The sequence below is a fragment of the Branchiostoma floridae genome, chromosome 6 (genome assembly GCF_000003815.2).
Source record: "Branchiostoma floridae strain S238N-H82 chromosome 6, Bfl_VNyyK, whole genome shotgun sequence".
NCBI lineage: Eukaryota > Metazoa > Chordata > Leptocardii > Amphioxiformes > Branchiostomatidae > Branchiostoma > Branchiostoma floridae.
In genome coordinates, this window is record NC_049984.1 from 18,634,023 (window position 1) to 18,646,074 (window position 12,052).

Sequence of the window (12,052 nt, forward strand, 5' to 3'; positions counted from 1 at the left end):
TCAGATAAAGTCCACTATCTTTCGTCAGTGAGACTAGGTGGATACTATCTGAAACGTCTGAGCGTTTCCAAAATCATATCCAGTTGCTTGAGTAACCGCTTTTTGGCGTATCTTATTACCTTGATGTCTAACCTTCATCGAAGAAATGAAGACTCGTAGCAACTTTATTTCATGAAATTGTACTCAGTACCTCGTGGATTTCTAGTTTTGAAGCTCCAGAAATAAAAACAAAATTTAAAGATTTAAAGGAAAAATTAAAGATAGTTTGAAACCTCTTCAAAAATCACCTTGTTCAGAACTGAATATTCTTGTATTCTGGTAAAGGAATCATGTTCGGATGTTCTTTTGTTAGTCCATCTTTGCATCATCAGATGAATGGTGTACTTCTTTCCCACCCAGAACCGAATGCACGAGAGTCTGAAGCTGTTCGACTCCATCTGTAACAACAAGTGGTTCACGGAGACGTCCATCATCCTCTTCCTCAACAAGAAGGACCTGTTCGAGGAGAAGATCACCAGGTCGCCCCTGACCATGGCCTTTCCAGAATACACCGGTAAGACCTGGTGCCTTGATTTGTCGATGTCTTCAGCCTCCACATTCTCCTACGCATATACATCCAACGGCGCCAGCAAACCGCCTCTGTACTCTGCTATCTCAACTGTCACCATCAGTTCTTAACCGCCCTGCTTATAAATATTAATGAGCTTACCCTTATATATGCGAGATCCCTTTTGAAAGGCCTATTCTCTGATTCCGTGACGACGCCCCCAGGAACTGATGGTGACGAGTGAGAAAGCAGAGAACAGACAAGAGGCGGTTTGCTGGCGCCGTTGGATGTCTCTGCGTAGGAGGATGCAGCCTCCGTGGTTACTGAGTGGTTAGAGTATAACAGACAGTTTCTTCCAGATCTTGTCAGTGTCACTGAGGAAAGATAGTGAATACCTTTTGAATTCAAAGTATGACCGTTTCCAAAATTATATCCAGTTACTTGAGTAACTGCTTTATGGCGTAACTTCTTCCTTGGTCCCAGGACTTCCATCCCAGTCCGCCTTGTGCCAGAGAGAGAATTTCCAAAGCTAGAGTTCTTTTCTGTCCACTCCTAGTTGTTACACACCATCACCAGCTGTCCAACTTGTACTAGGGACCTCCTGGCCATTGCTGTTGATCCAATTGATGATCTTTTACAATTGGCCAGCATGTCTACATTGGTCACCTGATATTACGGCTCGGTCAGTACAAGAAATCACGTTTTAATTCCTAACCTTGATCCTAACCTTGATTTTTCCCCAGGGCCCAACACATACACAGAAGCGGCTGCGTACGTCCAGGCACAGTTTGAGAGTAAAAACAAGAGTCCAAATAAGGAGATCTACACCCACATGACATGCGCAACGGACACCAGCAACATCCAGTTCGTCTTCGACGCCGTCACTGACGTCATCATCGCCAACAACCTCAGAGGCTGCGGCTTGTACTAACGTCTGTGTGTCTACGTCATCACTTCGTGCTTGTGACGTCATCACTCCATGCTCTCTATGCATCAGCACTGGTGCGCATGTCCCAAATGTCACGTGGTCTTGCACGTGCGAAGTACAGATGTGAGTGTAAAAGTTGAAAACGAGCCTTTTTCTCCCGGTGCCGTTCAGTCATTGAAACCTGCTGAGAATCTAGAACTGTACGAAAATTAGAAGATATGACAATTGTGTACTAGTTTGAGATGGCGCGTGGTTCTGTGGGAACTGCACAGGGGGGAGGGGGGTGGTCTCGTCTTCTGTCGTTGAAGTTGATCAAACGTGTACGTACGTCACAGCGAGCGTGTGTTCTGTCATTTCCGCCTCATATCTTCTCTTTATAAGGAAATTTAGAAGGTGAAATGGATAAAAAAAATCAACACCTTAATATTTCTACATCGTGCGGAATCTTCAGATAGATATGAGTACTTTTGTTATTGAATGTAAAATGTTGACAAAAATTGTCTCTCTTAGACGATGGAGCTAGCTATATAGTGCCCGTTATTCAGAACTTGGTATGGGTGGTCTAGCGACGAATTCGAAGCATTTGTTTTTCTTATGTCAGTATGCTGCAAAACATACCGAAAAGTTGTGTTTCCAACCACATAGCAGTCTTCGGTCAGCGTTTTGATATTGACTACCTTTGCTTATTGCATACAGTCCCTATCGTTTCTTGATGTCTGGAAATTCGAGAAAAAAAGACGGAAATGCTAAAATGCTAAACCAAAAACTGCTATGAGGGTGTGAGTAGATCTGCAGTTCCAATATTTTGTTAATCTTAAGTGTTATATTGTAAGTTTGATTCTTAACTTTTCCATCTCTTGGTGAACGTACTTATTTAATATCGTTATCAACCACGCCGTTTTCTGGTGTGCATACATATGAAGATATTGTGTGTGCCATCTATGTAACTGCTACAGAACTTGTTTAGGAACTGCACGGCTTGGGGTACGTCGTATTGTGACTTGGCGGGGGTCTGATACGGATTCGAAAGACCAAGCCCATGTTCAAATATCTGACTATAATCTATTGGAAATAGTAGTTCTTAGAAATACTGGGTTTAGCCACAGCAAGACACACCGTACCTGGCGTGATGCTCTTAACATTGTCGTCAACAATAGACGAACAACAAGAATACTTGCAGTCCTCAACAATTTGTTTCAACTCAGAGTCCCGTCAAGTCCTCTACAGCGTGCCTTCAACCTTAACTACGCCACTTATCCAACCTTCATCGTCTCCAAAGAAAATTTTGTAACATGAAACCAGTGTTAATGAAGACTGGCTATTGCCATGATCCAAGCTACTGTACCCTTATGTTGCATGAATATTAGTATACTTATTATTGCATGGACGTTTCCAGAGGAGAAAAAAAAAACTTATTGCTATATGGTGTACGCTACTATGTCGCCTGTAAATACAGTACATGTTCCGTATGTATATTGTGGTGAATCTGTGCGCGTGCACCATGGAAGTTGTAGCTTGCCCGGTGGAGTTATGACGTAATGATGACGTAGCCCGGTGGAGTTATGACGTAATGATGACGTGCCTTGTTAAAAATGCGAAAGAGGACACGGTATGATGTAGTCGAGGCCACACCAATGGCATGACTTGTTTGTCGTCCCAATAAATCCTTTATATGATCTTCTTTCTCAGTAGGACCAGAAAAAGTGCACTAAGTCCGGCACATATGAGGAGAAATTCAAATGTTTAAAAATAATTCGATCAAAGTTCGTTCGTCAAACAAGAACTGTTCTTGGTGCGGTCTCGTCACCAGGGCATGCATGAACAACCCCAATCTCGTTCCCTGGAATATGAAAAACCCACTAAGGTTCCAACCCGACAAGACCCGCGTCTCTTCCTTTATCAATCTATCAATCATATCATCAAGGCACAGGGGAGGGGGTAATATAACGGTTATACTTTTTTTGTTGTTACCGTCTGTCTTACATCAAGTGTTCTTCTACCATCTACTGTCCTAGGGCAATAATCTCCAAGCAGATTCCCGGTAACATAAGATAGTATCAAAGCTGGTCAAGGAGTATAGCCGGCCTAAGGAAGTCAGGCGGGGATAGGCGACTAACCTCCTCAGGCCGGCTATACTACTTGGCCAGCTTTGATACTATCTTATGTTGCCGGGAGTCTGCTTGGAGATTACCAGGGCCATGCTCACAGCAGATAGATGTGGATGTCAAAGTTACACAACAGCGCCGCAACCGAGCGTTTGAACAAACAAACAAACAGTAAAAACTTTTGACAATTCACCCAAAGAGGAGCGGGGAATATATACTAGTATTCTGTGATTGGCCAGCGGTCATGTGGCTAACTATGCCCATGGAAAGTTACGGTGATATTTATTTCTATTGCACATTCCATGCATATTGAGAATGACCTTCGTAATATCTGGTCCATGGCAAAAACGAAGTGCAAACAGGAGAATAGTGCACATCTATAATCATATGCAATGCAGCATGACAGATTTTCATTGCAGCTGCTGGCAGTTGCATTTCATGATTTGCACTTCATTTGTATACAATGCCATTAATAGGTGCAACCAAGCTTATAAACTCTTTGATGCAGCACACGGATCTTCGCTGACAGGTTTCGCAACATGGCAGACATGACTGGATATCGCAACTTTGTTTCCACAAACACACATTCAGTCATTCTCCCACGCAGAGACATTCAACGGCGCCAGCAAACCGTCTTTTGTCTCTACTCTGCTATCTCAACCGTCACCATCAGTTCCTGACTTACCCTTATATATGCGAGATCCCTTTTGAAAACTGAAAGGCGTCTCTAATTGTGGCGACGCCCACAGAAACTGATGGTGAATGTTGAGATAGCAGAGTACAGGCAAGTGGCCGGCGGTTTGCTGGCGCCGTTGGATGTCTCTGTGTAGGAGAATTCGAACACATAACCTTCGCCAAATAATCGCGCCTTTATCCAAGACCTCAATGTCTCATTCATGTTTTACTAAAAGATTAAGGGTACCTATCCAAAGATAGTGATTTCAAAGTCCATCTTATCCATACCAACTGACCTCAAGCGCCAAACTGATGAAAGTTTGTTTGTATTAACTGAAGAGGTTTGATAGCAGGGTACGTTCGCTAGTACGGTCGGACGTGCACACTCCTGGCTTCTGAGTGGTGCGGTCGTAGGCTTGCAGCTGGAAAATGTCTCTCGTAGGAAGGTGTAGCTAAGTGCAGTTTGTAATTGCCATAAACAAGTATTGTGTGTTTTCAGGTAGTTGTCAATTTAACGTTATATACATGATGTCGGATAAATGCGTTGTGTTTCCTGTATTACCAATGTGTCCGTGTAAAACACATGTAATGAAATGAAGTCTACGGAAAGAAAAGAAAAAAAAAACACGAAACCTTGATTAAATATGACAGATATTCATAAAAAAATCAACGATAAGCGCTGGAGCAAAAATATTAAGAGGGTACATAATCTTACGTCACCCCGGAGTTTCTGGACGTGAAGTTCTACGGCGTGTCTGCGTGCTCCAAAATCCGTCGGATTCCCTAGGAGTTCGTACGGAGGCGGTACTTTACCATTTACGGATCCCAAAAGATTACGTTTTGGCACGTAGACAGCACGTACGTATTTGCACGTACGGCGGTCTGTGCCCTTAGCTTAATTAAATCAACCACGATTGTGTCGCATTGCTGAGACCATAACTAGACTAGAAATCCAGGCGGTACGTAGAGAATCTGCCCGCCGAGCGCAGCGGCTGTCATCCAAACCACGGCCTGGTTCTGGGCCCCACGGCTCCAGCCATGGACCCCTCCAACTGGAAAAAGTATATGAATATATTTGTTTATATAGTATAGAGATGAGAAGGCCGGTGATGATGAAGTGGTCCTAACTCCAATGTTTGCTCCAAATTGGTAAAACGAAAATGCTGACAAATTTCATAGACGGAAAAACATTCATTAATAAATTTCGTTACAAGAAAGCGTTCGCTTATTTGTTTTACGACAGTAGCGACTTTGTGAACACGTCATTGGTGACAAATTCCATAGACGGAAAAACATTCTTCAACGGATTTCGATACAAGAAAACGTTTGCTTATTTGTTTTACGACGTAGAAAAGCGCCATTTTCGAACTTGATATTTCTTTCCACAACCGCTACACACTTACAACAAATGTTATGAAGATCCATATACAGACCCACCACACCATGGCACAACTAAAAGCATGACCTTCTTGGCGAAGGTAATTACTTTTTTTTACTCGCGGCCGGTTCATTTATTGATTCATAAGTCTACAAACTATATGTCGTTGGTCTGTCTGACGTTATACCAGAAACACATGTTACCTTAGCAGATCTATTCGTTTGTCATGAATGTCGATCATTACTTTTTCATTGCGTTGCATCGGGTGAAATGACATCGTCAATAGGTCTTAACTTACCTTTCCAATCGGCCACTATCGGCAGTCCATTGTATCACACAACAACCCACTTTTTGACGGAATAATGCAAGGTTTAAAACATATGTATGATGAATGAGATTTGAATCGGTACTAGACTACCGAATTATCAACATCATACAACAGCCCCATTGCTCACGGATTGGTTTAACGGCGGTAATAATACAAGGTGTCGTTGAAGAGGTTCACCAGTCACGTATGCTACACAGTAGAATATTCTTTTTAAAAAGTGACACTTTCATAAAAAAATTGGAAGTATGTATGCCTTTCAAAGTGTTACTGATTGAAGAATATTCTACTAACTGCAAAAAAAGTAATTAAAATGTCAGATGCCGTTTTATGGCGACATCTAACGAAATTACAGAGAACTGTACCCTTCGGGGCTAAAGAGAACCGCAGGAATATTACATCGCCATAAGTCTCACGAATAAGGTTATCTGTTTGTTGCCGTTCATGTGCATTTGCTTGAGGACAGCATAAATCGAGGTAGGTGGGTTCTTATGATGTAAGTGTGTAGGAGTCGGAAGAACGAATGTGCCCTTTGGCGACTTTCTACGTTACTGCAGCAAAACGTCCGTGTTCTGGACATGCTATGGTCGTGATTTTTGAGTGGTAGACGACTCTCGGGACAGAGAGTGAGTGGTATAGGTTGGAATACCCTGAAATGGGGGCCGATTTTGGTTTGAAAGAGAACAACGCAAGAAAGGGATGGTGGATCAAGGTGGTGTATATTTAGATAGCCTAAGTGATGATTAACATAACACGATGATGTAATTGGTTGATGGCCGGTACATGAGGTCTTGGATCTTTGTCTGTACAATGAGGTCTTTTTTAACCTCCTTGGTCTGTAGGACGCAAAAAGTTACTGTGTCTGAAACAAAGGATGCAAAAAGTTATTCGTAAACGAAAATGAGATTGTAAAAGTGTCAATACACTTAAACCAATACTTTATCATAGACAATGGGAAAATTTGCACGGATGTCATCCATAAAATGTGGACTTAATACAGGAGAAGGCAACATTGACTATGAACTCTAGAGTTATATTCTAATTCAACTATGACAAATCAAGACATATAGATTCAACATTTTTTAATTGCTACAAGATCCCAGTTGATATTGCCATAAAAATCTTCAGATCCTACCTACTAAAATATTATTTCCATAAATAAAGTTATTAGAACAAACTTTAAAAGAAGAAACACTAACCTAACTAATTCATACATTTCTGCATGCAGTAATGTTATATGGGAGAAAAATATGTCCAAAACAACAGGACAAAGTGTTGATGGTGGCTAATATGACCATAATCAACAGTGTTTTGCATCTGCAGTCTTTGATACACAACATACACATGATATTTTGTAAACAAGTCAACAAACATGAAACAAACAAACAGAATAATATAAGACAGCTCACCATGTTTATGTTGCATTTCTAACACATAGGGCATTTGTGAATTGAACCATTGGACCTCATATTGCAATTCTACATTCATTTACCTACACAGCAGCTTTATATTGTGTTAGGTACATTTTTTTCCGTCAAAGACTCAAAGGGCAGTGCCCATTGTTAGTAAATAGAGCTCAATGTTCATTTTATCAATATCTAAGCTATCATGTTAAGATACAATATATATGATCCCAACCAACTCAAGTTCTTATCAATATTTTCAATTTTTATCAATTTTTCAATTTGTTCAATTTCAAATCATAAGAATGGGAAACATTGGGTTGATATTTTCCTTGACAAGCCATATTTCAAAGCCCATGTGATATTCAAAATGGACCAGATATCATTGCTAAACTTTACCACCAACTTTATATTTGCATCTGGTCCCCTGTGTGTACGTATATTGTCATCATATAACTGTTATGGTGCTTCAGACTCATTTGACATCTTAGGTAAGCTACACAAATAGCATACATGTAGATCCGGACACATCACTAGCACATGTAGTACCATTAGCCTAAAATCCAGTCTTGTTAGCTGATCACTAACTGCAATGGCTGCCATCCCACCAGATATTGACCATCAGAAGCAGACTAAAGCTAACATGTCTGGCTTCCTGGCTAATTTTAGTCATTATTTGCCATATTTTTTTGCTATCCCAGCCTATATGTACCTGAGAACTGAGGTAATCTTGATAGACAAACACATCACAGTCCATATCTATACTTGCACCCCACAACCTACATAACAGTACCAGTGTCCATGAACTCCTGATAAAACTACTGAACAGTTCTGAAAATGTTACATATTATATTCTCCAAGCAGATGTTAGGCTCAGGCTGTTTTTTTTTTACATTTCTATGCGCTAGCGCTGTTCTCTTTGTGTCTTGCTGCTGCGACATAAAGAAAACAGTACGAAATAGATAGCCTGATAAAAATGTCTATAAAACAGCAAAAACAGTCAGAGCCCAACCTCTGGTTGAACAAGCATGATTTTCCATGACCTACCATATGAACACTCAGCACTTCTGTATTAGCTGGGAAATTCCCAGGTCCTTTCAGTAAGGAGCTGTTGATCACAAGTTACAACAACATACAGCATCCCATGACCTGGCATCTTGCATACAAAAAGCTAAAGGAAGGAAGGTACATGTTATCTTGTAGAGTAATGTAGAGAGGAGCTCCTATCCTACTACATGAGAGCCCAGGAGTTGTAGTTACTGTCCAGTGTTGCTACATGAGAGCCCAGGAGTTGTAGTTACTGTCCAGTGTTGCTACATGAGAGCCCAGGAGTTGTAGTTACTGTCCAGTGTTGCTACATGAGAGCCCAGGAGTTGTAGTTACTGTCCAGTGTTGCTACATGAGAGCCCAGGAGTTGTAGTTACTGTCCAGTGTTGCTACATGAGAGCCCAGGAGTTGTAGTTACTGTCCAGTGTTGCTACATGAGAGCCCAGGAGTTGTAGTTACTGTCCAGTGTTGCTACATGAGAGCCCAGGAGTTGTAGTTACTGTCCAGTGTTGCTACATGAGAGCCCAGGAGTTGTAGTTACTGTCCAGTGTTGCTACATGAGAGCCCAGGAGTTGTAGTTACTGTCCAGTGTTGCTACATGAGAGCCCAGGAGTTGTAGTTACTGTCCAGTGTTGCTACATGAGAGCCCAGGAGTTGTAGTTACTGTCCAGTGTTGCTACATGAGAGCCCAGGAGTTGTAGTTACTGTCCAGTGTTGCTACATGAGAGCCCAGGAGTTGTAGTTACTGTCCAGTGTTGCTACATGAGAGCCCAGGAGTTGAGGTGTTTCTGACAGGAGCAGGCATGGCGCAGTGTACGGTGTAGTTCACCACTCAAGCCCCGAGTCCAATTCTCCTCCAGTCTGTACGAGTTGATGACCTTGAGCGCCGGCGCGCCCTCCACCAACACGTAGTACACACAGCGTGGGATGAAGGAGTGCTCGTTGAGGATGATGAGCGGTCCTGACCAGCGCGGCCGCGAGACCCATATCCTCTGCAGCTGTGGCATGTTCATGCCACGCAGGAAGAAGCCCTGGCAGCCAGAGATGTCCAGGAGTTGGATAGACTTGGACTCCATGGTGTACTGTAACTCATGGAGAGAACCTACAAGTACGGACAACAGCATGGATTCATTTTTAGGCTTTGTAAAGTCTATTAGAATGATAGTATGGGTACATTGTACGTGTATAACCGGAAGATCACAAAATTGATGGGATCATTTCTCTGTTTTCTTGTTTATTTTCGAGTTAACGGGAAAAGCTGGGTTGGCTACCAGTGCTGGCTACCTGGGCTGGCTATCACGTCAGGCTACTCAGATCTATGAAAGCCCATTGGTACAAAAGCTGTTTTAGCAGCATACGCTGTTTGTGCTCAGTTATGAAGATGCGTTTGAAAGTGCAGTGTGACAAAGGAGCTGTTTGTCAAGGAGCTGTGTTTGAAGGAGCAGTGTGTGAAGGGGCTTTGTGTGAAGCAGCTGTTTGTGAAGGATTGAATGAATGAATGAATTTATTGCTCAACAATCGCACAGGAGTTGTGTGTGTTATATAACCCTGAGGTTCTGGATTTAAATCAGTTGATATGCCGCCGATCTTGTGCACTTGAGAAGACCTCTCTAGCCTGACGTGATAGCCAGCCCAGGTAGACAGCTCAGCCTTTTCCGTAACCCCTTTATTTTCTTACAACCCAGATTTAGGACAATGAGAAGAAGGAAACAACAGTCTGACCTGGTGTGATGCGATTCCTCAGCTGTAGTGTGAACTTCTTCAGGTGTGTGAGACCCTTCAGTAGTGCCGTCAGCTGCTCCTGAGACAAGACACTGAATATCCAGTAGTACTTCAGGTGTAGCTCTGTCAGGTACCTGAACTGTGTCAGCAGACTCGTCGACTCAAACGACCAATCAAACGGCAGCATCGCTTGCCTCAGGTTGGGTGCGGCCGCCACCAAAACTTTGAGAAATTCCTGAAAGGCCTTGACCTTCCCCAGGGGAGGGGATTCGTAGGGAGGAAAATAATCCGAGGGGTGGGGCATTAACGGTCTGCACAGGGTCTGTGACCACATTGCGTCCAGTGCAACGAGGTTCCGACAGTTCACCCCTCGTAGTACATTAATGAGCATTTTTCCAAACTGGTCCTCAGGATGTCCCAGGTCGAACTGGAAGCGAAGATGCTTCACCGATGCCTTGACAGATCTTAGGTAACGAGCGTAGTGCTCCAGTCTCTTCTTGTAACAGTTGAAACAGTACAAGACATGGCCCTTCCAGTCCAAGGGTGCCAGTGCCGTCTGAACGTAGTCTTTGTAAAACTCGTCTCTCGTGTCCACAGAGAAAGTTGTGAAGTCGACCGTCTGCCACAGTATAGGGCTGCGGATTGTGAAGAACCATGACTTTGACACAGTGGAGGCCGTACATTTGTCCCAGTCGGATAGGAAAGAGAAGATCAGGATTCTACATTCCAATGGAAGCGTGTCAAAACTTGCAACATGTGGTTGGTTGGATCTAGAGGAGGTGCTTGCCGCCATTAGCAGTGAAGTGTTGTGTTTTTTGTATTTGACATGGTGGTGAGTGTTTCTCCTGAGTTTTCTCTTTTTCCTGGATGGTGCCATTATTGCATTAGGGGTTCAGTTGTTGGTGACGGTTGGCTGCTGTTCTTGTGTCTGGGAAGATAATGAAGAAAGATGCCAAACTACTTTTACAATAAATGTAACTGAGTTATATGTGTTGTAATAAGTGTCTACCGTAACAACTGTGACAAAACAGTCTCAAGCAAAATCCATTGACTACAAGTCAGACCTGTTTGAATCTGGCTGACCGGACAAATTTGGTGTTTTGTCAATAACTAAACTAAAGTAACAGCTATGACAGTGAGATTTCAAATTAGTATACGTACTAGCTGTAGCCTAGTGTAGTACTGATCAGTAATATTCTAGTACTGATCTAGTAGTACTGATAAGGGTATACTTAATAATAGCTTTTTATTTAGTCCTTGCCTTCATATGAAACAAAAATCATTATTATAACAGCGTTAACCACCAACCTTAATTAAGCAAGGCTTTAAGACTAATGAAGCCGCTATTGACAGGATCAGAAATGTTTGAGCTATATAACTGACAGGATCATTGAATCTGTCAATATTTCGAAGCATCTCAAAAAATCATCCAGTCAATGGTGGGGACATCCTGTTATTGACAAGATGCACTGTTGACAGGATGATAATTAGTGCAACAAATTTTGTTATTGACAGGATAATAACATCATCAGACTTTTGCCAAGAAATATTTTGCAGACTTGGTTTTCTACATCACATGATGAACCAAATATGATCTTAATATATCCCATACTAGATGACATACGTGTACAGCTGGTACAACAACACACATAAACAACGATGGCAAAAAATAAACAAACTTTACCATTCCCCTCCCCATCGAGAAAATTACATGCTAAGAGGTTTTAAAAACACTTAAATCACCTTCTGAACACTCTGTATCCTTTCGAGAGGACCAGACGTCATAGTAGCCGCACATAGACCGCAGCAGATAGCTGAAAGTTGTAGAAAGACGACTGGATTTTTAGGCTCTCCCCTCCCCCATCCAAAATCAGCTGAACACAAAGGTTTACGACGTTTGGAACGTTTTCCGACACATTGAT

At 42.3% G+C, this 12,052-nt stretch overlaps 2 protein-coding genes across 2 annotated transcripts in view; one reads left to right on the forward strand and one right to left on the reverse strand.

The window, feature by feature from the left end:
* Window positions 1-3,346, forward strand: part of LOC118417831 (guanine nucleotide-binding protein G(o) subunit alpha-like) — a 36,032-nt gene extending 32,686 nt beyond the window's left edge. Inside the window, exons 7-8 of the mRNA XM_035823578.1 lie at window positions 400-553; window positions 1,291-3,346. Of these exons, the coding sequence (XP_035679471.1) occupies window positions 400-553; window positions 1,291-1,478 (342 nt within the window). The 3' untranslated portion in view covers window positions 1,479-3,346. The remainder of the gene's footprint in view (window positions 1-399; window positions 554-1,290) is intronic.
* Window positions 3,347-7,024: 3,678 nt separating this feature from the next.
* LOC118417275 lies at window positions 7,025-12,045 on the reverse strand. The gene is made up of 3 exons (XM_035822781.1): window positions 11,874-12,045; window positions 10,131-11,058; window positions 7,025-9,510 (listed from the first exon to the last, which is right to left on the reverse strand). Exons 2-3 carry the CDS (start codon window positions 11,005-11,007, stop codon window positions 9,167-9,169), a joined length of 1,221 nt encoding a protein of 406 aa, XP_035678674.1. The 5' UTR covers window positions 11,008-11,058; window positions 11,874-12,045; the 3' UTR covers window positions 7,025-9,166.
* Between the last annotated feature and the right edge of the window lie 7 nt (window positions 12,046-12,052).